The following is a 27,306-nucleotide window of genomic DNA, read 5'->3' as shown; positions in this document are numbered from 1 at the left end:
TATTCCAGTTTAGAGCTCCTAATGCCTGAGTGTTGCCAGCATTGAGAGTTATGTCATTCAGTGACATCCCATTTATATAGGGTCTGTGGGGCCAAATGGGGAAAGCGTTCTATGTCTTGGAAATGGAGGCACCCTGAAGAAGAACAGAAAAGACGGAGGAAGAAGAACCAACGAATGCACAAACAGCCAACATCAAACTACTGCGTTAGAGCGGGCAAGCATCATGTAAAGGCTTGTGTATCAGCACCACACAATAAAAGCTATTTCTGCATAAAATCACCGCATGTCTCCGAGAGTAAAGTTTAGGTTTTAATCATAGTTTCGTAGATTTTTGTGCACGGGATAACCGTCATGCTGCTTTGCTCTCATTTGAACTGAGGTTAAATCATCCCAGACGAGTAAAAATCTCCAGCGTGTTGCATTTGAGCTGTTCTACGTTATTTAACTCTGCTTTTCACGTATGTCAGATCTCGTCTACTTCGGCAGCGGTACAGCCATTATTACCACTGTAACCAAATCTCTCCCAATTATTCTTTACAAGAAGAAAAAAAAATCCCTCTCCCGTTGGCTGGGATGAAAGGATGGTGCCTGAACTAATTAGTCACGGAGAAGGGGCAGTATGGTGTAGCCAAAGCACCAGGTAGAACACGTTCATTAAATCATACAGAGTGGATGAAAAGGAAGAAAAAGACCAAGAATTAATGTATGAAAAAGTAATTTATGGAGAACGCACTTTATAAAACCATTCATTGGCCATACAAAACATACTAGGGAACAGAAAAAAATTCCAAAATGCTTTATATTAGCTTTGCAAACTATATTTCCAAATAAAGTGTTCATGTGGACTGCTCTATAGCATGAGGAACTAGAGTCCTACCAGCAATGCTCTTTGTATAATACGTACGTACGCCGAATGCCCAGTACTTTTTGTTTGTGCTGTTTTTTTAATGTGTCTCTGATTTCCATAAGGGACAGGGATCACGTTAAATCTGGTCTTCTAGCTTTTGAGACCAAACTTTGCAAATCTGCATGCCCAGAATTTACTCTCAAACTGACTACATTGTCTCACAGTAGATTTTACACACTCACCTCAGGTACAAAGGGCACAAGATGATCTTGGATTAACACGTTTCCCCGAGACAGAAAAAGCAGCACAGAGGACACAGAGAGAAATGTTTGTACTTGGTTTTTTTCACTCCAAAGGCAGAGATCACTAGTCCTGGCTTACAACAGGACTCATCGAAAAGCATCAGGAGACGGCATCAAGAGAAGCTCTGCAAAACGAAGGTCATTTTCAGCACCCTCATACTGCAGACCCCTGAGCCCAGGGAGCAGTCACTGTGATGAGCTGAACAAGCACTGCCCAACCCCAGGGAGAGAATTAAGGAGCGGAGAAAAGCCTGCCTGTCAAATTCAGTGCGGTTTGATTATTCTCTTTACCGTGCGGGCCAAGTACAGGAAGCCACGGTGTAATTCCAGGGTAAACAAATACACCTCTGTCAAAGCCCCTCTTCTGTCGGTTGATCTTGCCCAGGCGGTAGAATGAGGTATTGCAGGTGCTGCATCGGCAGAGGCCCGGGGCCATCATCCGAGAGTTATTGCTTTGTAGAGCTGGGCCGACGGGAGAAATGTCTTTGGCAGAACTGGACAGAGCGCAGACTTCAAATGGACACGCGGGGAGAGAGATGTGGCCTGACAGCTACCCCTGCGGCAGCTACTGCCCTTTGGGGTAGAGGAGTGCCCACTGCTTGTGGCTGTGCCCATATCCTGTGTGCTTGGACTGTATTTGCCTTTTCCCAGATCCTCACCCTCGCTGCACGTAAATGAGACTGAAGAGCTTGCAGCAAGGACACGCTGAACACAGTGAATTATTTCCCCCCCGAAAATGAACCACTTAGGATTTGCTTTGGGCTTGATTGGGGGAAAAAAATCTGGAAATGGGAAAGCAATGTAAAAAAATCTGGAAATGGGAAAGCAGTATGTGCATGTGTCCATGCGTGCCCAGTACTTGTTTTAAAAGCAAAAGCCAAATTGCTCTTGCTGATAATTTTGGGAGGATTTACTTTTACAGTTTATTCAACATCTTAGTCACAGGCAACTTCTAAAGCACTGAAATGGGATTATAATGGAAACCTGCAATAGCTGCACAAACAAGAAACACTGCCGTGGTAGAGGAAAGAGCATGACTGTTTCATTAAACATTCTCAGGCTCCCTTTCTTTTGAAGGTATTTCAATTTGGATTTCACACGACTATTATAAAAGCATTAGTAAATGGCTTCGGGTTCATGCTAATGTTCTGAGTATGAGGAAAACATTTAACAGTGTAAAAACATGCAATTCTGTAAGTAAATAAAAATGTACAAAAGGTTCTTTTACAAAAAGTGTTTTGTTATGCACCGTGTGTCTTGAAACTGCTTACAATATCTTAAAACGATAACCATTTACTAATCCAACAGCATTAGGATTCATACACATTTTCAAAAACCCTGTATGCTTAACACGCTGCACTGCGTTTTGTACGTACGTGCGATATAATATCATACAGAGGCCAAACCGGCTGGAGTTTATTCGGAAAGTAGAGCTCCAGGCAAAACTTTCTAAGAACAGGAAGTCATTCAATTCCAGCGGAAGAACAGAAGTCAGCGTGGGCAGTCACTCCCGTTCGTGCCTTGGGAAAGCTCCTGTCTACTTTAATATTTATGAATCCCCTCGGTCAGAGACATTAGGGAAGGGTTCTGCATGTCACTCAGGCTTACATCGTAACCTAACTTCTTCATGTCTTTAGTCACCACGTTGAAGGAAATGGTCACAAAGCCTTGGGAACGCACCCTGGTCACTGGAAATAGGAGGACACAACGTTAGCCAGCAGAGCGCACTGAAGAGTCATTACAGCCCCCCCAGAATACCTGCATGGAGCTGTTCTCACCACGCTCAATTCACTCGTGAAGTTTTGGCAAACAAAAGAAAGGCCAATACCGGCACACAGGAAGCAGGGACTGAAACTCCCGATCATTTACCTTCTCGTCCTTCTCCCTGGGCAACCACCCTTGGGTCGGTGAACTCCGGACGCCTTCCTGTGAGCCAGCTGGGAAAAAAAGAGAAAAGAAAGCTATAAACAGATTGACCACGCTGTTTTACTGACGTAAGTCAGCACTGGATCAGCTCCACACGGTGCGTCTACGCGTTGCCACGTTTCAGCATTTCCTTTTTGAAGAGCTAACATTGGTGCAGTTAGGGTCCGTACCGTGCCATGCGGGCGGCGCAGGCTTAGATTTGCTTGCTACGTTGCCGTAGTGGCGCGCTATAAGCGGGGAGCATGTCGCTACAGACATGTAGCAGGTGATCACACGTGGGCCGTTGTAAGGCAACGTGCCCACCGAATAGGACCTTTGGGAGCAGTCTCACAGAAATGAGACTACTTGTAGAGTCAGAAGCTGCTAATCGGGATGAGCTGGGAGCAGGATGAGCTGGGAGATCACAATTAAGTCCTAAAGATGTGCGTGCTATAGCTAGGGAATGCTTAGTTTTCTTTGGAGCTTCTTTGTACAGCCCTAGTAAAGCGAAGCTTGCATCTGACTGCCATTCAGTAATGGGAATCGTACCAGGTAATGCTGTTTCTATTTTGACTGAACTACAACGGAAGAAATGCTGAACCATTTACTGGTAGGAAATGCTCCTGGCTCTACTCAGCCCTGAACTGTTAAACCCTATGTATGATCTAGTGTCTATTTGCCCAGCTGTGTCATGATGTACCTGTAAAAAAGTTATACTGACAGTGCCATAAAAGGCCATAAAAAGGTTAAAAAAAAACTCTCTCAAGAAGTAAAGACTGTAGGAAATCATTCCTGTTTGTCTGTATTGAACACGTGTATTTGATGCAGTACAGCTTATATAGTTGTGCCAGAAATGTTCTGTTGGGAAAGACGAGAAGTGACTGCGCTACCCTGATTATACTACGTCAGTGCATTTATTGAAGTATATAGAGGCTAAACTTGAAGCCGACAGAACGACCCTCCAACACACACACATGCGTGCACACCTACCTACATACCCATCTCTATTCCTACTTCTACAAAGCCATTTTGCCTCTTATCTCCTTGCTGTTCACTACCGAGCTCCTTAACCATTTCAACAAATATTCCTGATCATTCCACCAGGTGTTTCTGTCCTATTTTGTAATTATGTTTCCTCTCTTGCTGGACGTAATATCAAGCAAAACTACCTCTGGGCTCTTGGACACCAAACAGACAAAAGCTTTGGGACTCTCTGACTTGCTTTCAAGGCATCGTTGGGCCCTTTTAAGTGGGATTAGCCTAAAATTGCCATTTTTATTGCACATTAAGGGTATATGTCCACATGTGCATGCCCTTTATGCACCTTAAAAATGGTGATTTTAGGCTAACTCTGCCTAAATTTGATATCTGTTTAAAGCAATTACCAATTTAGGCTGGCATAGCTAAGTCACATTAGCCCATGTGTAGATGATTAATGTGGATTAGCACGGCTACATTGGAGCTAATGTGACTTAGCTATGCCAGCCTAAATTTAATGTGTCTTAATGCACATTAGCTTGTCTACATGTAGATGTGCACCTAAATTGGCTTAATGTACCTTAAAGGCACATTAAGTTTAGGCACGTGTAGACAAACCCAACTGACTTTCATATAGATTGGACATTTCTGGTATTTAGACATGGTCATTTCCTTGAGAGAAGCAATGATTTTTGGAGTGCGAATGATGGACTCTTTGCTAAGGAGAGCCAGCTGATCCTCTGCCAGTATGCTTCATCCATGCAAAGACAGCAGTGGAAAGGGACCTTGGTGTCACAGTTGACTCCAAGATGAACACGAGTCGTCAATGTGACAAAGTGATCAACGAGGCTCACCACACTTCATCATGCATTAGCAGATGCAAGATGAACAGGTCCAGGGAGGTGATGCTCCCCCTCTTTGCGACACTGGTCAGGCCGCAGTTGGAGTACTGTGTCCAGTTTTGGGTGCCACACTTCAAGAGGGATGTGGAGAATCTCGAGAGGGTCCAGAGGCTTGAATGGTCAGAAGGCTGCAGGCCAGGCCAGGCCCTAACAGTGAACAAGGATAGCAGTGTCTGGGGCTCAAATGGTTTCTGGCACTCTTCTCGAAAGTGGCGGGCATGTTTTGACCACCTCTGGCTCGTTTCAATCCGTGTCTTCCATCTCTCACCATTAGTCAATAGCACAGATTTGGAAGCAACCAGTGAGTGGAGAATACAATTTGTTTCCCCACTTCCGGTGCTCAGTTTATCGTTATCAGAATATCACCTGCCACATTACAGGGGGGAAGGAGGGCAGCACAGAGATCAGTGGATATTAAGTGAATATGGCTTGTCCCTGATGTTGCTACACAAAATGTCATATAAATGACAAGAAGATTAGGATTGTAAATGGAAAAGCTGCAGAGAAAGCAATGCAATACAGCTTGCACCTTTAAAAAAAAACAACATTTCATGTTTAATAATGATCTAAAATTTCACACACTCATTCACCACTTACTGCTGTATCTGTGCCTGTTTAGTTTAGAATAGCCTGCCTTACTAATTGCTATCAGAAAATGATTTTTTTCAGTCTTCTTAACCTCATTTAAAAAACCAAACATCATTAAAAAAACCAAACTGCTGATTACGACCCCGATCCTGCTGACCTCTGTACCCACATGAAACACAGGACGGAACAATTTGCAGGAAAGATTTCAGAGACCTGGAAAAAAGTGTCAAAAAATGAGAGGATGAACAGGGCCGCAGAGCTGGGAAAACTCTTACTGTTGTACTGGCATAACAGGCAAAGTCTTCACTGACGATATGGGGAAACGTGTTGTGCTGGGAAGAGTATAACCATACAGAAAGACTTGTTTGTCACCCTGAAAAGCTTCCAGTTTAATTAAAAGTAGAGGACAGTGTTGGCATAAGAACAAATGGGTATGAATTGGTTGCAAATAAATTTAAAAACTGGAGGAAGGTTTCTGACTAGCAGAGGAGGGAGATCCTGGAACCGACCATCTGATATAAGTAGTGGGGGCAAAACAACCAAACAAAATACCCCTGCAATTGGTTTTGAGATACAGCTTAATAAATACATGAATGACGTTATATAGCAGAGCTGCCTGTGGACTGGACTCGGTGACCCAGAGGTCCTGTCCAGCCCTATATCCTATGCAATACAGTGCACCTCAGAAGTTATTTCTCAAGCAAGACGTTACATTAAAATGGGACCCATTTAAACAACAGAAGGTTGTAAGCCAAACTGATGGGAGCTGAAACATTACTTTTTAAGGTTCGCATCATACCCTCAATTTTCCTCATCTTACCTCTACAGCTTTCGCTATGAAACAATTCATATTAAAGCTTCAGCAACCGCAGAACAATAGCTAATATTCAGTTTTAAACTTCCTGCCTTCTGACAAATATCTTTTGACATACATTTCATGGCTATTCAGTTGAGTATGTATATGAGAGGGGGAATACTGGGACTGTTCCTAATCACCTTCTCCAAGTGCTTAGAAATGGCTTCTTTGAGGACCTGCTCCATGATTTTTCTGGGGACTGAGGTCAGGCTGACTGGTCTGTATTTCCCTGGATCCTCCTTCTTCCCTTTCTTCAAGGTGGGCACTATGTTTGACCTTTTCCAATTGTCTGGGATCTCCTCCAATTGCTAGAGTTTTAAAAAATAATGGCCAGTGGTTCTGCAATCACATCAGCCAATTCCCTCAGCACCCTTGGGTGCATCTTGTCGGGGCCGATGGACTTGTACACGTCCAGCTTCGCTAAATAGTCCCTAACCTGTTTTTTCACCACTGAGGGCTGATCACCTTCTCCCCAAACTGTGTGGCTTGGTGCAGTAGGCTGGGATTTCTGTGCATCCGAATCAGTAAAGCAGTTCCTATTCATTTAAAAGGGTGTCCCTTCTTCTAGAAATGTTCCAAGGAAGACCAAATTCCCCAACAGTTCTGACTTTAGCATTCATCATCTTATACCATGATGGAGCATAAAAGAAGACAGGGAGAAGACTTACTTCCTTAACAAAAAATTAAGTGTCAAAAAAAGACATTGTTGCTATTCAAGAAAAATGAACTGATAATAAGCAATAGAGTAAGACCTTCATACTCAGAATATGAAAATGTTCCCTGGTGCAATGATTCGAATATATTTTTAAAACTTTTTATGCCGTACTTAATATCCTGTGTCTTCATAATGATCGTTTTCATTCTGCACTAGTCCCTGCACCAGATGTTGCTGAACTACATGAAGAAAAATAAGTGCAATACTTGTGCAAATCTATGCAATAAAGACATTAATGTGCTTCCTTCAGTTCTGCAAATGAAGTTATTTCAGTTGATTTGCAAAAATGCCATCACTGCAACTGCTATTTTTTATTTTTAGGAGCCTTAAAGAGGAAAGGAATATGTGGCACTTTGTCTTTGATAATCATTTAGTGGCTAATTTTTGAGCAGTTATCCCTCCCTATTGACAGGAATATAGCAAGTACTCTTCCAATTACTTGGGCTACAAAAAGATGAAAGTACACAATATTACTCTAAGAAGACTGATAATGTAAAATGTTAAAGGAAGCATCTGGAGAGAGAAAGTCACAATTTCAGCTAGTTACCACGTGTGTCCATGAAAATCAGGACGCCATGCTTACCCTTACCCAAACCTTATGCACAAGATGAGGAGTGGGAGACACTATCGAAGTCTTTACCCATGGGACTAATATCACCTTTAATTATTACCTTGTGAATTTCTGCAGCTTTGATGTCGATTCTGGAACAAACATAGCAATCGTTCGTTCGTGCCTAAAGAGAAGTGACAAAGACACAGAAGTTATTTCCGAAACGCTCTCATATCAATGTCTAGTACGTCTATATTTATTGTGGTAACAAAAGTTCAAATATGACTTTAAAAATAAAGTGCACGAGGGACCTGTAGTTCATGAACACAAAAGAGTTTATTTACATGGAGAAGCCTGCATGAGAGGAGCAGCTTCCAGCAGGTGCACTTCCCTAAAGACAGGTGAAAGGGTTGAACAACTCGCAGTGAAAATTCAGTCTTCAGCTGCCCTGCCTTTACACAACCTAAGGGCTTCTCCAAAATGGGAAGGTAGCACATGCAAAGCTTGAGGGTGCACTTCACGCTATTACCCTTTATAGATACATATAGTGCACACAAAGGGTGAAATAGCTTACTTCACTTTCAGTCATTTGTGTCTACACTCACAGGCAACACAGAGTAGGCACAGCGCTCTAAATACAATCTGTAGCTTACTGCACATTGACTTCCAAGTGGAAACAAGTCCCAAAATTAGAACCTATGCTAAATTCAAAGCCTCAAGGCTAAGAGTATGTCCATGCTGCAGGTTAGAATAGGGATTCACAGAAATTTAGGGCTGGAAGCGACTTTGTGAGATCGTTGGGTCCAGCCCCCCTGCTCTGGGCAGGAAAGACCGCTGGGGTCAAATTAACCCCTGCAAGGTGTGCGTCCATCTCCAGGGTAGGTGCCCGCACCACCCCGCTGGGAGTCTATTCCAGTCTGGTCACATGAACCGTGAAGAAGTTTTTCCTTATATCCAATCTGAAACCTTCTAGGTGTTTATGACCATGGCTCCTGGTTTTCCCTTGGGGCGCTTTGGTGAATAGCTGTTCGCCTAGCCCCTGATGCTAATCCCTGATACATTTGCAAGCTGCCACAAAATCCCCCTGAAGGCTTCTCTTTTCTAGGCTGAACAGTCCCGTATCTGCCAGCTTTTCCTCATATGGCTCGCTCTTAAGGTCTCTGATCATACAAGTGGCTCTTTTCCGGACTCTCACAACCTTCTCCACATCCTTCTTGAAGTTCGGCGCCCAGAACTGGACGCAGTACTTCAGCTGAGGCCTCACCAAAGCCGAGCAGAGCAGGAGAATAACTTCCTTAGTTTTGCTTGAGATGTCTGGGTTGATGCATGCCAGCGTATTGTTTGCTCTGCTAATTGTAGCATCACACTGCTAGCTCCGGTATGAAAAGCAGTCTAGTCACAAGAGCAAAGACTTTTGAGCACCGGTGGGCCCCAGGACATACATGCTACTGCAACAAGGCTTCTTCCATGCTACCTGGTTTAGAGCCAACAGGGTTATCTCTACCCCAGCCTGCAGGAGAGTATAGACACACCTTCAGTTTTGGTAACTGCAAGCGACTACCAAGCAATGTATTGCACTCCTATGGTACAGGGAAGTTACAAGGCAGTATTAGAGCATTTTGGGGTCCTGAAGCCACGATTTATGTTAAAAAATAGGAACAAGAGAGATGGAATAAAATCTGTTTGGTAAGGAACAGCTGAAACCAGAAGAACAATCAATCATTAAACTCACCTTCCAGGCGTGAAGGGAACATGAACAGCTCCATAACCACGGACAACATCATTTCCAAAGATGTCAGGTCCGTAAACGCTTAATACTATTTGAGGCCCTAAAAATCAAAAAGAAGTTAACTTAAAGGAGTCAGGGTAGGAAAGTGGATGGATTTGGTCTTCTTACGACTTAAATTCATATTCTAATAGCTTGTTGCTATTTAACCGTGCCTGCTAGCAATTAAGAACTGCAGGCCAAAGGAGTCAACTGTGTTAGTTAATTAGATGCATGGGGGAATTAACAGCCAGTGGGTATAGGCAGGCAAAGATCACTTTAAGAGAGTGCTGGCTGTATTATTGCAAAAGTAAATATAGTACAAGCTTTACCAGTTTCAAAGAAATGTACTCATTAAGAAAAGGCGATGAAAGCCCTTAAAAGAAATATGGTGCCTGACAGAATACTGGAGTCTACTGGCTTAATTTCCAGAAAAGGTTAAGTGACGCTCACTCGAATTTAACTCCAAAAGAAACTTCAAAAGCAGACAAGAAAACGAGCTGCCTAAAAGTATCACAAAGAGCAAAAGTTTAACTGGATTCAGCCTAACACAAGGTACACACTGGTCTGCGATGCTGACTTTTTCTTTCGCTTACAAGGGCAAAAGATGACAGGCAGAACTGTGCATGTTTCTTTACTTGGGGGGCCACTCCAGCACTTATTATGGAGACCAGCCCAAGGCATTCGACCCAGCTTCCAGAGTCACAGTTAGTGCATACCAAGAACTAGTTTCGCAAAGGAACTTAGCAATACAGTGCTTCTCATTACCAGAGACTAGATCCTGGATTGTCATCCCCCCACATAGGAAAGTGCCCATACCCACTAGTCTAGGGAGCCCTTGCTCATTCCTCCTATTTCTGCCTTCTCCAATGGAATTTTTACTTATTCCACGAGAAGCCGAACAGCTTCTACAGGAAGACTTAGGGCAACTTTCCCCTCCCCTCCCAATAGCTTATAGCCTAGTGGTTAGTCTGCTCTTCTGAAAGGTGAGAGATCTGCTTCAATTCCTTCACCGACTGAATGGCACAACTCCCACATTTGGGATGAATTGTCTAATCGTTAAGCTATTAGGAAAAAAAAAAGCAGTGGCAGCTGTTCCTGTGTAGACCCAGTCCTGCCAAACTTACTTTACAAATGCCTACTGTGTCAGATGGACTGGGTCTCCAAAGAGATAGAAGGATCCTGGCAGGGCTTGGTAGTGCTAGGCACCAGTTACTTAGCCCTGCCAAGACTGATATATGGAGTATGCCTAGAAGTAGATCTTATGGCACCCCCAGGGTTAGGTGGCACCTAAAAGGGGGTTTTGAGGCCTGCAATGTTGGACTTAGGCATGCAGATTGGGAGTTAGAGGGCACTTGGTGGCCTAAGTCCTTTGTGAATCTAGTACCAAGCAACTGCAAGCAGCCACAGATTCATAGATGCTAGGGTCGGAAGGGACCTCAACAGATCATCGAGTCCGACCCCTTCAGATCTTCCCTGAAGTTTACTTACAACCGTAGGGGTTGGTACTTTTAAAGGTGATGTCAATCGGAAAATTCCACACAAGGGTTTGCTGTGCATCTCCACTTTTAGAGGTGATCTGAGATATTCCCTCTTCCAAACCCTAGAGCAAGAGCATTATACGTTACATACTGTACAAATACAAGACACAAATACTAGGGCATGTTAGAGAATGAAATGCAGATATGCATTTGGGAGGGGGAAAATGGCTTTGCTTGGGTTTCAGATAGACCACAGGCCAAATTTTCAACGAGTCCCTACGTGTGGTACAGTTTGCTTGCTCAAAATGCAAGATAGCGCTGTGTGCGCCAATTGATCTACAATTAGAGATCCTCACTGCAAAAGCTGATACCCCATTTGCACTGAGTGTGAATCTAAGCCCCAAAATTTTATTGACATTTCTAAAAAGCTTTGATTGGACCTAGCATGAAGTACTTTGACTATCTGGACCACAACAAAAAGACAGGTCTAATTAAACCACTAACAGTACACGGGGTATACATGGCGTTATTATTCAAAGTACCACATGAATGTTAACAAAACTTTTCTCTTCCTCTTTAAACTCAGAAAGAATAATTAAGCTCGGTTTCTAAGTGAAGGAATAAGAGACACAGGAAAGTGAAACAAGAAGATCGAATGTCAATCAAAGATTAACATTCAAGACGCATTAACATGGATGTGCTTCATCAACTAGAGCACTCTCTTCCCAAGGCAATTTAACTAAATATCAGGATTCTAAATACTGGAAGAAAAATCGCCCTTTTTGTACTTACGGAGCAATTTGCATTATAGCTACATTGCAGTAGCATCCTCAATCTCATCATGGACAAGACCCTCTCTGTGCAGGGTATGGTACAAACACAGAACAAAAGAAAAGTTTCTGCTGGACGCTGGATTTCTAACAACCCCCGTGTGTCTAAACCAGTGGTTCTCGACCTTTTTCCACTCAAGGCATCCCTCATTAGACTCAAGACACCCCGCCATCATTTTCTGTGAATTGTGTGGCTTCCCCTTCTGAAGACTAATTTATTTATTACAGTGCTTACTTCCTTGCAGAGGGACTGGGAATGGCCAGGCAGGAATAAGTTAAGCCTGTGCTTATACCTTTAAGTGACTCTTGGCATCCCAAGGAGCCACAACACCCTGGTTGAGAATCACTGGTCTAAACTGTGAAGCGCAGCACAGGAACGCAGCCAGGAAATTTGGCCTGAGCCTCATGACAGTTTGAGGAAACCATCGCAGCCAGACACGAAAACCTCAATAAATGCGCTTACCGTGGTGGGCACCCAGTCGTGGCCGTAGACAAAGCAGTACTTGCAGTAGAGATCGTCAAACTCTGGGAACTGGAAGAGAAATCAAACCAAGCGCTGTTATTCTCAAAGGCGCCTTTCTCTATCTTATCTCTGCCTAAAAAAAGAGAGGCTGCCTTTCTCCTAGGAGAAAGCCTTTTGTCCCGGGATCCTGCAGACGTACCATCGTCCCACTTTCAGTACCTATGAAGTAGGAAAGATCAAACCTCTCAAATGCAACACCTACTTGCTGCCTCAGGCTACAAACAGATACCACATTTGAGTCCGTTTTGATGGATCCCAGTCAAATCCTGGAAGCGGTATAACCCTTTACGCATGCAGCTTGTCCCTGGAACTTGAATGAGCCCTGAGAGAAAGTGTGGGTCCCTTACTGAATGGGGGAGACAACCTAGTGACAGAGGATGCAGAAAAGTCTGAAGTGCTTAATGCCTTTTTTGCATGAGTCTTCACAAGCAAGGTCAGCTCCCGGACTACTGCACTGGGTAGCACGGTCTGGGGAGGAGGTGAGCAGCCACCAGTGGTGAAAGAGCAGGTTAGGGACTATTTAGAAAAGCTGGACATGTACAAGTCCATATGGCCGGATGGGATGCACCCGAGGGTGCTAAGAGAGTTGGCTGATGAGATTGTAGAGCCACTGGTCATCATCTTTGAAAACTCATGGTGATCAGGAGAGGTCCCGGATGATTGGAAAAGGGCAAACATGGTGCCACTGTTTAAGAAAAGGAAAAAAGCAGGATCCAGGGAACTACAGACCAGTCAGCCTCACCTCAGTCCCTGGAAAAATCAAGGAGCAGGTCCTCAAGGAATCCATTTCTAAGCACTTGGAGAAGAAGGTGATCAGGAACAGTCAGCATGGATTCACCAGGGGCAAGTCATGTCTGACCAACCTGACTGCCTTCTTTGACAAGGTGACTGACTCTGTGGATGTGGGGAGACAGGTGGATGTGGTGTACCTTGACTTTAGCAAGGCTTTTGATACGGTTTCCCACAACATTCCCGCAGGCAAGCTAAGGAAGTCATGGGCTGGATGAATGGACTGCAAGGTGGATAGAAAACTGGCTGGAGCATCAGGCTCAATGGCTCGATGTCTAGTTGGCAGCCGGTATCAAGTGCAGTGCCCCAGGGATTGTTCCCAGGGCTGGTTTTGTTCAATGTCTTCATCGACCTGGAAGGTGGTGTAAAGCACACCTTTGGCAAGTTTGTGGATGACACCAAACTGGGGGGAGTAGTAGATATGCTGGAGGGTAGGACTAGGATTCAGAGAGACCTCGACAAATCGGAGGACTAGAGCAAAAGAAATCTCATGAAGTTGAACAAGGACAAGTGCAAAGTCCTGCATTTAGGACTGAACAATCCCCTGCACTGGTGCAGGCTGGGGGTGACCGGCTGGGCAGCAGCTCTGCAGAAAAGGACCTGGGGGTGCCAGTGGACAAGCTGGAGATGAGGCAGCAGTGTGCCCCTGGCTACCGGCATCCTGGGCTGCGTTGGTAGGAGCATTGCCAGCAGATTGAGGGCAGTGATTCTTCCCCTCTAGTCAGCACTGGGGAGGCCACATCTGGAGTCTGGTGTCCAGTTTTGGGGCCCCCACTACAGCAAGGATGTGGACAAGCTGGAGTCTAGCGAAGGGCAACAAAAATGGTTCAGGGGCTGGAGCACAGGACTGGTGAGGAGAGGCTGAGGGAAATGGGCTGATTGAGTCTGCAGAAGAGAAGACCGAGGGGGACTGAATAGCAGCCTTCACCTCCCTACAGGGGGGCTGCAAAGAGGATGGAGCTGGGCTGGTCTCAGTGGGGGCAGATGGCAGGACAAGGAGCAATGGGCTCTAGTTGCAGCAAGGGGAGTTCAGGTTAGATATTTGGAAGATTTTTCTCCCTAGGAGGGTGGTAAAGCACTGAACAGGTGACCCAGAGAGGTGGTCGAGTCTCCATCCTTGGGGATTTTCAAAACCCGGCTAGACATTGCTTTGGCTGGGATGATGTAGTTGGGGCTGGTCCTGCTTTGAGCAGGGGGGTGGACTAGATGTGACTCCTGAGCTCCCTCCCAACCCTAACTTTCTACGATTCTACGATCATCTCAGGGAAATGCATTATTTCAAGTTTGTGAACAGTTGACCAATTTATCCTGGGACAAAGCCTTTTATCCTGGCATCCTCCCTTGCTTGCTCCGAGGGCCTTATGGCTGAGGGCAAGCAAAACTTGGGGGCATCCGAACCCCCAGCCTCTGGGCTTGCGCCTGCCATTGGGATGCCCACCAAAGGATTTGGAAACATCTGAAGCCCCAGGTGCGCGTAGAGGATGCTTGCCAGTAGTAGGACCACTTACGGTTCTTCACTCTTGGATTTGGAATTAGTTTTGGGTAATTTGGCCTTGGATACAAATTTTAAATATATAATATATATTGTATATATATTTATATATATAAAATAAATCCTGGCATCCTACAGATTTACAAGCTCCTCGTCCCATATTAAGCACCTGTCAAGTCTTTGAGGGTAATAAACAGATGACAGGTTTAATCCACGGCTGATAGATTTGACTCGCATTAAAACTGATTCGCCTGAGATTTGACTCGCATTAAAAGATGTAGCTCAGCTGTCTGAACACCAGGGTTAAATGGCAATGGACTTGAATTAGCTGCGAGCGTCCCGAGGCCAAGCATTAATTTGGACGCTTCCTGCGTATTTGATGTGGACGAACGGCCAGTCCCGCTGGGGTTGCCTGCGAAATGCTGAAATCTGAATCTAATCAGTCGTCTGCTTGTAGCCCAGAGGAGCCCTTTTCCCCCGGGGATGATCGGGGCTAGTTTGAGCTCGTTGCCATTACTCTTTGGGTCACGTTACAGACAAGGATCATTGGGTAAATCCGGTATCGTTTATTAGACCAAATGAAAGACATGGAACAATTTTTCTTTGCAAACTTTCGGGTGCAAACCCCCTTCTTTGGGTCACACTGTGCATCCGGGGTGAGCGCAGAGGTGGGATATGTCCCGGGACAAAGCCCTGGGTCGGACCTGCCGTCCAGATGCTTCCCATAGACGTCAAGGGGGCTCGTCCCTTTGCATGATCCTGGGAGAAAAGAATTTATCCCAGGGCGAATCCTGCCTGGTTTTGCCCCCGGTGGGTAAAACACGCCACCAATAATGGGGTGATGCCCCCCCCTTGCCCGCTGCCCAGGTCACCCCCCCCTGGACTCAGCCAACATGCCGCCTCCACCCTGCTGCCCATCTTGGTGCATGCTCTCTACGTTCCAGCCCAGCAGGGGGCGCAATAGCGCATACGCTCTGCGCAAGCTCCTCCCCCCCACTCGTGCCCCGCAGAGGATGCAATGACTCATGAGTTCTCCAGGGAGCCGGCCCCGTGAGCACCAAACCAGCAGAGGGAGCAACAGCGCATGTGCTCTGCCGAGGCTCGGCGTCCTGTCCAGCAGAGGGTGCAATGGCGCATGCGCTCTGCGGGGAGTCGGGGACATCAGCCTACAGGGGGCGCCCCGAGGAAGGGGGCGGTCACCCTCAGACTCCAACGTGGGGTGGGGGGGTGTAATGGCGCATGAGTGCAGCCGCGCTCACCTGGGCGCTCTCGATCTGCCCCGTCACCATGAGTAGGAAGACGCTGGGGCTGCAGGCGGCGGCCATGGTGGCGGGCGGCCCGGCCCGGCTCGTTGCTAAGGGCCGCTGTTGCGCCGCTCCTTGGATACCGGACGGCGAGGCGCAGGGGACAGACTTCCTTCACGGGCTGCGCTGCGCCAAAGGGGCGGGGCCAGCGCCGGGGCTGGACAGCTGTGCCCTGCTGCGGGCTGTTCGGAGCGCTTCGCAACCAAAGCCCCGCCTGCCTTGGCTTGGCTTTGCTTTTCTATTGAAAAAGTGAAACCTGAGCTGGTCCCTTTTTTTGTATCTTTGTTTTTTTGTCTTTTACTAGAAAAGGTGAAACCTGAGCTGGTCCCTTTTGGGGTTTTTTTTTGTTTGTTTTTTTACTAGAAAAAGTAAAACCCAAGGCTGGTCCCTTTTGGGATTTTTGTTTTGTTTTGTTTTTGTTTTTTACTAGAAGCAGTGACACCTGAGGCGGGTTTTCCTGGAGTCAAAAAACCGCCCAAAACAGAACAAGAAACAACCCCAAATGAAACCCAGGGCTGGCATTTCCGGAGTGTGAAAAGCTTGGGGAGCAGGCGTACGGCTTTCCTCTGCCCCCAGATCCCAGGGAAAGCTTCTTCCACCTTCCTCAAGACGAGGTTGCCATTGCCAACCCTCCAGGACTGCCCTGGCGTCTCCAGGAATTAGAGATAAATCCCTAGGAGATGACTGAGAGTCGCTGGGAGGATAAATGAGAGGGCACTCATTCGGATAAATATGCAATGTTGAATCTGATTTGTGCAGTAGTCCGGTGGGGTTTGTAAAAATGTCAGCGTCCCGTGCACCGGCCTTCCGGACATGAAGCCTGCGCCCCGTAATGAATGTTGTCCCGTCACGGGATGAAACCTCCTGGAATAGATTCAAACAAAGTTGGCAACCCTGCAGTCAAAACCCCTATTCTTCTTCACCAGGGAAGACCGCCTGCCATTTCAAAACGCCTTGCTTCCCATCTACTTTTCACAGAGCTCCTTTGGAAGCTGGAAGCGGGGTGAAAAGACCCCGTTGGTCACCGGCTAGGATGGCAGAAGCTCTTCTGTCCAGTTTAGACGATGGATTCATATAGGATGGGTTGGATAGGGATGATCCTGCCTCAGGATCCCTTGGTGACGTCTGGAGATCCCTTCCAGCCCAGCTTCTCTGTGAAGCAAGTTAATAAAAAATAGATACACTATTAAGAGAACATAGAGGTGGCTGCGTGTTGTGTTTTTGAAGCCCACGCTGGAAACAAACTGGTTTTTCATGGGGATCTGATGAGCTGGCCGATGGGCTCTTTTGAGTCCCTGGAAACCTCCTTGTATCTCTGGTTGTGGACTCTGTCTCAGCCTTTTGCTAGGGGTTTATTTTGAAGTATTTTCCTTGTTCTGGAAAACCAGATGAGTCCCTTGAGATGGTGGGCAGCCAGCGGAGAAGGCGAACCAGCACAGCTAACTCTAGGAGCCAGCACTGATCTACCTGGCTGCATTCAGTAGGTGCGTCTACACGTGCACAGTTACTGCGCAATAATTTAGGTTACGGTGCAGTAACTGAAAATTACTGTGCAGTACGGGCACGTGTCTACACGTGCATGCCCGTACTGTGCAGTTACTATGGCGACTTAGGCTGACTTGGGTGTAAATTTGCTACTTGCATGATTCAGGTAGCAAATTTATGCCCAATTAGTTATTGCGCAGTAAGGCACGTGTAGTTGCCTTACTGTGCAGTAACACTGTGTGGACTGACTTGGGACTAACTTTAGTTAGTCTACACGTGCAGGCGTCTATGCGTGCAGGCGTTACAGCATAGTAATGTTGTGTGTGGACTGACTCAGGACTGATTTTAGTCCCGAGTCAGTCCACACAGCCTTCCTACGCTGTAACACCTGCACGTGTAGATGCTGGCCTAAAAACCGCTTACTGTGCAGTAACTTGCTGCGCAGTACATGCACGTATAGACACGCTCAGTGTCTCTGTGTTCAGTCCACTTGGCCCGTTCAAAAAGTCAGACTCGGGTTGAAAGGAAGTTCAAAGGTTGTCTCCATGCAGTGGCATCTAAGAATGAAGCTTTAGGCGCGTCACACAGGGCTGGAACAAAGCGGGCATCGTGGGAGAAGTAGATTTGCTGGGAGAGGAGGAGAAAGGGCAAGTGCGTAGGTTGGGGCCAGGCAGAGAGAAGGCACCGTCTTGAAAGGAGTGGACAGCCTCATCCCCGCAGCGGCATGGTGCACCATAACTTCTGCCACTTGTCCTGGGTTAAAGTTTAAAAACTGCAGGCCTAACTTGATCTCGACCACTGTCTACTGAATGTGATTATATTTCACCTAAGCCACCGTATACATACAAACCTGATCGTATATTCGAGTGCCGCAGGCCCCATCCAATGCATCTGGACACTGGGCTTGCCCTTAGACTTATTTATTCAACACATGGTGTAAACCTCTGATAAGAATCAGGTCAAGCAAATCCCATTTTGCTCTCCGATATCCAGTGGGCGGCTACAATCAGATCCGCAAGGCAGCGGCCTGACCGCATGAGAAACAAAACGTTCCTCGAACAAAACCCAGCCAGTTCTAGCAGGCGTCCAAGAGATGATTGCAAAATCTTTTGTTTCTGCCAGAGAAAAATAGCCTTGATGTTCACTTGGTTCCAAAACAAAGATTTTGATTTGAAAATGTAACGTTCAGAGAATAAGCCTGTTTCTTTTGGACTTGCGGCATCTGAAAGAAAATCTAAACTTTGCTGCCGCATAAATAGGTAACGTTGCTGACTGCCACTAGATGCCACCAGCGGATTACCAGTTGTGGGACTGCTCGGCTCATTAAAAGGAAATATGGCTTACATTGCTGTTGAAAGAAAAGTTTAAAGGCACCACAATATTTTACAAGACAAAGAGAGCAGAGTAACTCTTAACCCTGCACGCTCACCATAACTGAACAGTGTTAGCTCAGGTTTTTGGAGATATTTAGGTGCTTAGCTCTCGCTGAACTCAATGGGATTTAGGGGCGTAGAAACTTTGGAGAATCTCACCGTCCGTATCTGAGCGCTCTAGGGAGCCATACAGTTAGGAGGGGGATTTGCACGTTGGTCCAAGGAGACGATTTACAGTGCATTTCATGGGGGAGGACAGCTTAAGAAATGGATGAACACAACCACAGCTCCTTTAGCAGAGCCTCTCATCCTGCAGAAGGGTGAAGTGCTGAGATGGGCTCTTTGCTGGGATCTGCTGAGACTGTTGCTGAATGACGAGGGGAAGAGATATTGCTCCCCACCGGTGAGAAGTACCATCTTGGCTGAGAAGCTGGAGGCACTGACTGCTGAAGTTCCCAGTCTGCTCGGAAAAGTTTTCCCAGCGATGATGGACGATACTGCGGGGGGAAAAATAAGTCACATACATCTACATTTGCATCGTGGTACTGGCAAGAGCCCCAGTGTAGGGACATTTATACTTGCAGGATCGGCCCTTTGCCCATAATCTAGTCAGGGAATTGGTATAATATACACCAGTAAAAGAACTGGTGTGCCTAAGTAGCTTCTTCCTGAGGTGTCTGGTTGGTACAGCTACTCCAGTTATCTTTTCCCAGTGTGAACAAGACCTCAGGCCTTTCCAGTCTGAACTCCAGTGACAAGTCGGACCCCGTAACAGCCCCGCATTCTTCACGGCTCGAGGACACAACATGCACCGGCCAGTACGTTTCAGCCATGTAGCCAGGCAAACATGAGATAGGTGAGACGGCTCGTGTCTGCACACAGGCAGGCTTTGCAAGCCACCTTAGCCAGATGAAACTTGGGGCAACCTGTCACCTCCAAGCTCTCGATTCCCAAACGGTTGCTAACCAGGGGTGCAAATTAGGGCAGCCTCCTATAAGGTCTCCTCTTATCAGACATCACAGTGCTGAGCACAGCGTGCGACGAGTGCAGGTGTCTACCATGCTCCCGCACCTTGCGGTCCTGAAAGCAAGTCAAGTACTCTTTGAGCTGCAGCATGTCCTAGCTGGAAGCATAATGACCCCGAGCGCTAAGTGCCCTTAGGCCACGGGCAGCACTTACTAAACCAAACCAGATCCATTCCCTAACCTTAACGCCCACCAAAACCTTGCTGCAAAGAGAACGGGCTGTTGCCACCAAGAACCTGCCCCAGTCCCATGCTCCGTGCTGCGAAGAGGGCTCTCCTCACCCAACCCGTGCCTCCCACAAATTGGCAGATATCACCATTGAGCGAAACGATGAGGAACGGCCAAGGGAGGAAGGAACCAAGGTGCACCAGGCAACCAAGGGGAGATTTCAGGTGAGCAATGGAGTGATGCAGGCTGTTTCAGAAGGCAGGAAAGCAAGGCTTTTGGCCAACACTGCTGCAACGGCAGTGAGGGTAGGTCCAGTTATTTCCCAGAGGGCTCAGAACAGTAGACACCCACTGGTGTTGGCATTGGAGCGGTGATCTTTGTCTAGTTACACCAGCACAGCTTCCAATGGGGAGACATTAAAAAGATAGCTGATAAATTATTCTTCTGTTTGCAGGGGGGAAAAAAACCTATCCAGGCAACCCAGAAAAGGGTCTCAAGTGGATGTGCCCTGCATTTCCTTTTCTTGGGGGAAGAAAACTTTTCGCGGAAAGAAGCCAGGTGAAATCTCCAGCTATGGCTGTGCCGGTCCCAATTTTCTGCAGACGAAAAGGATTGCACGGAGTCCCCGGGCTCTGCGTGGGCAAACCCTCTGTGCACAGGAGATGCCCAGAGCAATATGCATGGGCAACCTTTCCAGACAGGAATCCTTCCCTCCTACTCTCGGCTATGTAAAGGTCACGGAGCACAATGGGGACCCGGCAGCTTTGATTGCGGCTGACATGCAGCAAGTCACTCTCCGCGGTTTGTCGCTCTACCCGCCCCCGCCTGTCTCAGACACCAGCGCTCAGTGGCAAACAGCATTGGGGGAATTTGAACTGCAAACTTTGGGAGGCAAGGCTTTTTTTGGGGGGTTGTGTGTTTGATCGGGCCAAGTGTATGGTTGAGAGAGCTGTCGGACAAGCTTCCCCAGGGCACCGCGCTCTGTCCGAAGGCGGCTCAGCTGACGACATCCCCGAAATGTTTGCTTGCTCCGCTCTTACCTGCTGTAGTTTAGTGGAGATGGAGACGTGTCGTCTATTCAGCCAGGACATAAATCCTCCATCTCATGGGACTGCTGTGCCCTCCTAGATCATGGCTGCGTCTCATGGCTGGTTTTGCTTTGCATTCGGTCTGCGGTGCCAGAATTTCTCCTGCTGGAAAAATTTTGCTGCCTTAACTCGGCGTAATCCCGCATGCCAGCTGAAGGCATCCATTATGCGGTAGGGAGCGTAGCTGTTAGGGGTCAATAAACTTGCTTTTAGTTTCCAATGACCGTGTCCTAGTCTCCTTGCCTGATATAAGACCCATTACAGCATCATAGGGATGCAGCAGTAGGTCCTGTCCCTCACCCTGGAAGACCAGTTGTAGCACTAGCCATCAGCGAGTGGGCGCGTCTTGGGCCTGAGTGAGTCTCCCACCATAAGGGCATGTCTGGGGAAACAGCTCCTGTCCAAATGGGCACTTCTAATATTTTTCAGATTTCATTAACACCCCCCCCCCTTAAATGCTCCCTTTTCCTTGAGTTGCATTAGCCGAAAACGATGGCATTTAAAATTTTTTTTTCACCCTCCCTTCCCAACCCCTCCTTCCACAAACAACCTTAAAAGAAAATGAATTTTCACTTGCGCTCATTTTTTTTTCTCACAGGGGAAAAAAACCAAACAAACCAGCTAGCAATTTTACTTATATTCTGACTATTCAGCCCATCACCTATAACATACCTGCTGGAGAGCCAGTTAAAGAACCCGTCCTCGACTGCCGAAGGCAATCACATGCTGCCAAACCAACCCGTCCTCGACTGCCGAAGGCAATCACATGCTGGCCAAACCAACACGCTGCCAGTGGAGATGCAACCAGCACTGCGATACCCACCCCATCATGGCCATGCGGCACTGGGGGTTATTCGGCTGCTGCGAGTCATCTGTAAATGCTTCATGTAGGGCCCCCATCCCCGTCCCCGTCACAGGGAGCTATACTTCTCGCTGTCCCTAATTATCTTCGTTTCTAATCTTGATGACTATAATGAAATCCCGACCAGAAACCTCATGCAATGATTCAGCAGGGGAGGGTGGGGGTCAGCTCTGCATCCTTTGTGACAAACAGTGCATCTCTGAGATACCATGTGTGTTGTTTAATGATGTTAGTCCTCCTGACTAAGGTAAAAACATTGCTTTCTTCTTTTCTCCCTCTTCCCCTCCCTCCATCCTCCCCCACTTATGTGATGTTCCCTGCCTAAAAGGAGTAAATCAAGGCCTCCCCTGCGGAAAGGGAGCGGTATCAATCCTAATTCTTCCAGCAGGAACAAAGGAGGCTTGTTTGTTGATGTCTGACTTTTCCCCTTTCGCAGGAACAGTTGGTGCTGGAGCCTGCATGCACATTTTGTCCCGGTGACTAATGAATGCCTCATTCCCACATCAAAGGCAGAAGCTTGTCAGGTGTGTGCAGCGCACCGCTTCTGAGGTCTCCTCAATTACTCTCAGGAAGAGGATGCGCTAATGAAGAATAACAACCACCAGCACCTTCCATCAAGGCTAGACAGCCCGTTCAGAGCAGAGCTCAGCTTGCCGAGAAGGCTGCTCCGGGCACCGGGACAGCGGACTTGCACCACTGTCCTGGTCCGGGGCAAACACTTCCTTACATGGGTGCATGGTGGAAACACGGCGGGCACCCACAGGTGGGCTATAGAGAGGATGCTCCTGAGCTGGGATGCTTGCAATGCAGTTCTGCCCAGACAACAGTGCCCTTTGTGCAAGCTGTCTAGAGAGAGGCCCTTGTAAAGCTGTGTGCTTCAGCACACGGCGGGCTGAAGTTTGGGCTTCTGGGAGTCAGCTTTGAGCCCCTAAAAAGATCGCATCCTTTTGGAGTGTGTGTGTGTGCTGGGGGGGGACCCCATCCTTCTATTACTTAACATGCAATATGAACTTTGCACCTTGTACTTGCCATCTTCACCGATCCGAAAGATTTGAGGGCTGGAAGAGCTAGGCGGTGTGCCGAGAGCCAAGACAGGATTTATAAACGTGAGCCACCAGTGCGATGCCACAGCCGGCAAAGCAAATAAAACTCTGGTTTGCATCTACCGATGCATCTCAAGCAAGACCCAAGAAGTCGTCCTCTTGTTTTACTCGGCCTCGGTGATGCCGCAGCTGGAGGAGTGCATCCAGTTCTGGGCTCCGCACTTTAGAAAGGACGTGGAAAAGCTTGAGAGAGCACAGAGGAGAGCCACGCACATGGTTAGAGGACATGAGAACGGGCCTTATGAAGAGAGGCTGAGAGCCATGGGACTCTTCAGCTTGGAGAAGTGCAGGCTCAGGGGTGGGGGGGGCTTGGTGGCAGCCTGTAAGTACATCAGGGGGTGCACCTGTTCACCAGAGCACCCCAGGGGATGACAAGGTCTAACGATCACAAACTGCTGGGAGACCGTTTTAGACTGGACATAAGGAAAAACTTCTTTACGGTCCGAGTCTCCACAGGCTGGAATAGGCTCCCCACAGAAGTGGTGCAAGCACCTACTCTGGATACCTTTAAGAAACGCCTGGATGCTTATCTTGCCGGGGTGATGCGACCCCAGCTGACCTGCTGCCCCTTGGGCGGGGGGCTGGACCCGATGATCTCGCAAGGTCCCTTCCAGCCCTAATGTCTATGAAATCTGCCTTGCAGCGTGCTTCCAGCTGATGGCTTCCTCTGATGGCAGTGCCTAACTAATAACATGAGTTCATTGGGGCAGCCGCAGCACTTAGCTCGAGTGACAGTGGGGTGGATGCACACCCTAGCCAGGGACAGGCAGATCCTGAGGTCAAGTAGCCAGGAGATCGCTGCGGTTATAAGATGCATGAACTCTATTGCTCTCCCTTTTCCCCTGCACCTCAACCTCGCTCTCTGCTGAAATGCAGGCTTTTCAAGGCAGAAAAAAAGAAAAAGAAAAAGCATTACAGAGTCAAACCTCTGAGCTATGATATGCAAAACCCTGAACGCAGGTGGTTATCACAGCTGCCAGTCAGCCTTGGAAGTGGAGCACCAGATAATTTCTTTGCAAACATAACACGGAGCAGAAGCACAACATTTGCAAACAGTCGTGGGGACACGTTTGAAGAACTGGCACAAAAGCAACCCAGAGCCCTACTGAGTTGCTGTGCACATGGTAGGAGGCTGCTGTTTGAGGGGTTGCAGTGGGGAAGGTTATTTTTGGAGAACGATCTTGCACCTCTTTCACTGCACACCTACGGTCTCTTCCAATCTCACGGCCTCCGTGGCGCAGCCCGAGTGGGCTGTGGACCGTGGGAGTGGGGTTGGTCTCCTGGATCCTCCTTGACCTCAGGAACGTGACCGCTGAGTGCCATCCAGCCCCGCCAGGATTTTCTCAGCAAGCAATGGTTCAAGGATCCTGACAGCCAGCAGCAATCACAGCTCATCAAGGCAATGCTGTGACGATGGGCTCTAGCTTGCTTCTTCATGCGGCGGGTTAGATTGATCCACCTTTCCGTCATGATCAGCGTAACCTAAAGACTGGTTCCATAGGAAGCAGGGGAGCAGAGAGAGGTGCCAACTGTTGGGGTAGAGGTGGCACAGTCCGGTTCAGTGGTTTAAAGGATGGCAGATGCAATATCATTACATGTTTCAGAATATATCCATCTACCTTCCCTAGGGTGTTATCCTGATGCCCGACACCACGGCATCTGGCCACCAGTGGCAGTAACAGCGCCCCTACTGCACTTCATGAGGTCTCCAAGCTCTTCTCCCAGTTTAAAGTTAAAACCTCTATGTGGAAGGGTTTCTGTTTCAATACATTAACGCTTCTCTTTTTTTTTCATATTTTTTTAAGATCGAGTCATTTCAGGGGTTGGTTTTGGAGGGTTGGGGCTCCTCAGGGTGGAAGGAGGTGGCAATACCACCTTTCAGGTGGGAGGCATGTTGTCCAGGTTGTAAGCTCACTGGAACCAATTCACTGTAAAAGCCCTTGTACATGGTGGCAAATCCCAAGCAAATTGCCTCGCATGCCCTTGCTCGCAAGACCAGAGGATCCCAAGGACAGAGCATGGGTCTAACGGCTCTTACTTGGTCCAAATCAAGGATCCCACTCTTAAGTCCCCAAAACAGGGACAGATTGGAAGCACCCTTAACCCCAGAGCAGCGCTTAGACACTTGGATAAGTTGTCACCTCCATATTTCTACCTAGGATTCACGCCGTCCTCTAAGTGCTCAGAGGAGAGGCAGGAGTGACAGAAATCACCATGCAGCAGCACACCCTAAAATTTATTTTTAATCCCAAATATTTATGATCAACACCTGCTAAACGGCCAGTGAAATACGTGTCACAGTGGCATTAACATGCAATAAAGCTGGTTTATTTTTAGTCTGTTTACACAGCGCTGCAAGTCTGACTCATCCCAGCCTGGTCTTTAGCTGTAATAGAGGGATATAAAGCCCTTTTTCTTAATGGCCTTTCTACTTCTGTTCTTGGCGCTCTGTCCACCTGCTGTTCAAATCAAATTAGAAGAAAATGCACTGAAAGGACTGAACTTTGACAGGAGTTTACTTACTCTCCTTTGCTAAATATATTTGCTCTGAGAGTTGTTTTTTTTTGGTGGGAAAGAAATCCAGCTAATGCTGCAGGAAGGAGTCTGCAGCAGCTGCCCGAGATCTATGGACCAAGAAGGAAATACCAGCAAGAACTGGGCTGACGGGGTCTGGGGATTTGGAAAAGGTCTTGTTCAAAAGAGTTTGAAGCGCTTGTATGCTGGAAGATGCAAAACATCCTCTAAAGCTGCAAGGGCAGATGAGGAATAGATGACATAGAAAGTGACCCCAGATTCAGCATGGAAAGGTGGCTGGCCAGCTTTCCTCTGAGTTGGCAGCGTGCGAGGGCACCCGTGTTGTTACCCCTGGAAAAGTACCCGTCGGGGCAGCCAGGCTCCCAAGAAGAGAGATTGCAAAATGATCTGTGAAACGCCCGGTGCTCTGCGAAGAATTAATTTGTATTGGAACTCGTGACCATTTGTATCATTTTTGCTAATGAGGAAAATTAATTAGTGCCTCCATCAGAGCCAGTCATGAGAAATTACTTGCGTCTACCCTGGAGGCAGGGATGCTGGGAAGGGTGAGAAGTAGCAGAGCTGCTGAATCCCAGCTGGGCAGATGAACTCAATAAATGAAGCAGGAGCAAGAGCTATAAATAAGATCGGCTTCTGGGCTGAGCGAGGCTGGTGCGAGACATGGGAACCCCGAGATGAGAGCCACGGCAAAGAGCTGCCAAGTCCTGGACAGAGTGCAGACCCTAAAGGCCACGATGGGGAGCAGCAAGTGGTAGCCGGGTCCTACGGCTAGTAAATGCACGCTCCATCTCCAGCTTTCCTCTTGTTGGAAGACTGTCTTTAGAGGATGAATGTCTATGATATCTATGAAATACCAGCTATGTCCAAGAAGCGCCGCCTGGACAGCACCGCTCAGGCTGGTGAGGCTACAGCACTTGCCGGTCCTCTCAAAGGTTATGTGGGGTTGCGCTGCATTTGGACGCGCACTGGTGTCCAACATGAGCCATTATCCCTTGCAAAGAGGTTCTGTGCCTGGCTGTGGGATTCGGTAGGCGGCCAAGGTGCTGCATTGTACTGAAGGGCTGCACTCGGAGGATCCTGTTCTGCCAGGCGCACGGTGGGGTAGCCAAGAAGCCAGCACACATCCTACTGGGGCAGTATGTGGCAGGGTCAAAACCGACTGGCGAGGCAAAAGCTGCCGGCCTTTGTGCTCGGCTTGGCCAGTGAGATGGGATGGGAGCTTCCTGGCTCAAAGCACGGCATCTGAACACCCGCGTATGTCAGGGGCGTTAGTTCCCACGAGCCCCCCCGGGAGCGGCTGAGCACGCGGTCGGTGTCTGGTGTGGTTTACATGCCAATTCTCATGTAGGGATAGAAACTACCCTGCAAAATAAGACCAGAGTGGTCTTCTCTTCTCACCGTCCTTGGTAGAAAACCATCTGCAGCGCTCTCCCGTTTGCCATGGGCATGTGGGCTTGAGTTCGCCAACTGGAAGGCCTGGCAAGCTTCATCCAGACACCTGTGGCCACTTGCCTCTGGCTATAGGCACCTGTTTCTCCAGGCAGAGGAAACCACCCTGCTGTCCTGAGAGGGAGGAAGACAGATAGGTACCCACCCGTGTTGCATAAAGCCCACCCTTGATAGCTACCCTGCTTGCCAGCAGATTCAGCTCAGAGATGCTCCCTGAATGGCCCAAGGAAGGTAAAATTTCCCCCTCCAGGGTCTCATAAGGACATGGTGCCAGGGGCGAGCTGGTGGGAACTTCTACCAGCCTTTGCTTCTGTTGAGTTTCAAACCAGTTTCGAAGTCCATCTCCACTAAGGGAAGTCGAGGCAAACAGAAACTTATTAAGCAAACGGCA

The 27,306-nt window shown here is 47.8% G+C and overlaps 1 protein-coding gene across 1 annotated transcript; it reads right to left on the bottom strand.

The window, feature by feature from the left end:
- Window positions 1–708: 708 nt before the first annotated feature.
- LOC102385357 (B9 domain-containing protein 1) lies at window positions 709–15,946 on the bottom strand. Its single transcript, XM_006024027.2, has 7 exons — window positions 15,783–15,946; window positions 12,183–12,251; window positions 10,900–11,011; window positions 9,376–9,472; window positions 7,765–7,827; window positions 3,019–3,086; window positions 709–2,837 (listed from the first exon to the last, which is right to left on the bottom strand). Exons 1-7 carry the CDS (start codon window positions 15,846–15,848, stop codon window positions 2,692–2,694), a joined length of 621 nt encoding a protein of 206 aa, XP_006024089.1. The 5' UTR covers window positions 15,849–15,946; the 3' UTR covers window positions 709–2,691.
- Window positions 15,947–27,306: the final 11,360 nt, after the last annotated feature.

Source organism: Alligator sinensis, unplaced genomic scaffold (assembly GCF_000455745.1).
Source record: "Alligator sinensis unplaced genomic scaffold, ASM45574v1 scaffold1283_1, whole genome shotgun sequence".
Classification (NCBI taxonomy): Eukaryota; Metazoa; Chordata; order Crocodylia; family Alligatoridae; genus Alligator; species Alligator sinensis.
Note: the sequence above shows the minus strand (reverse complement) of the source record. Positions and strands in the feature narration are given on the sequence as shown.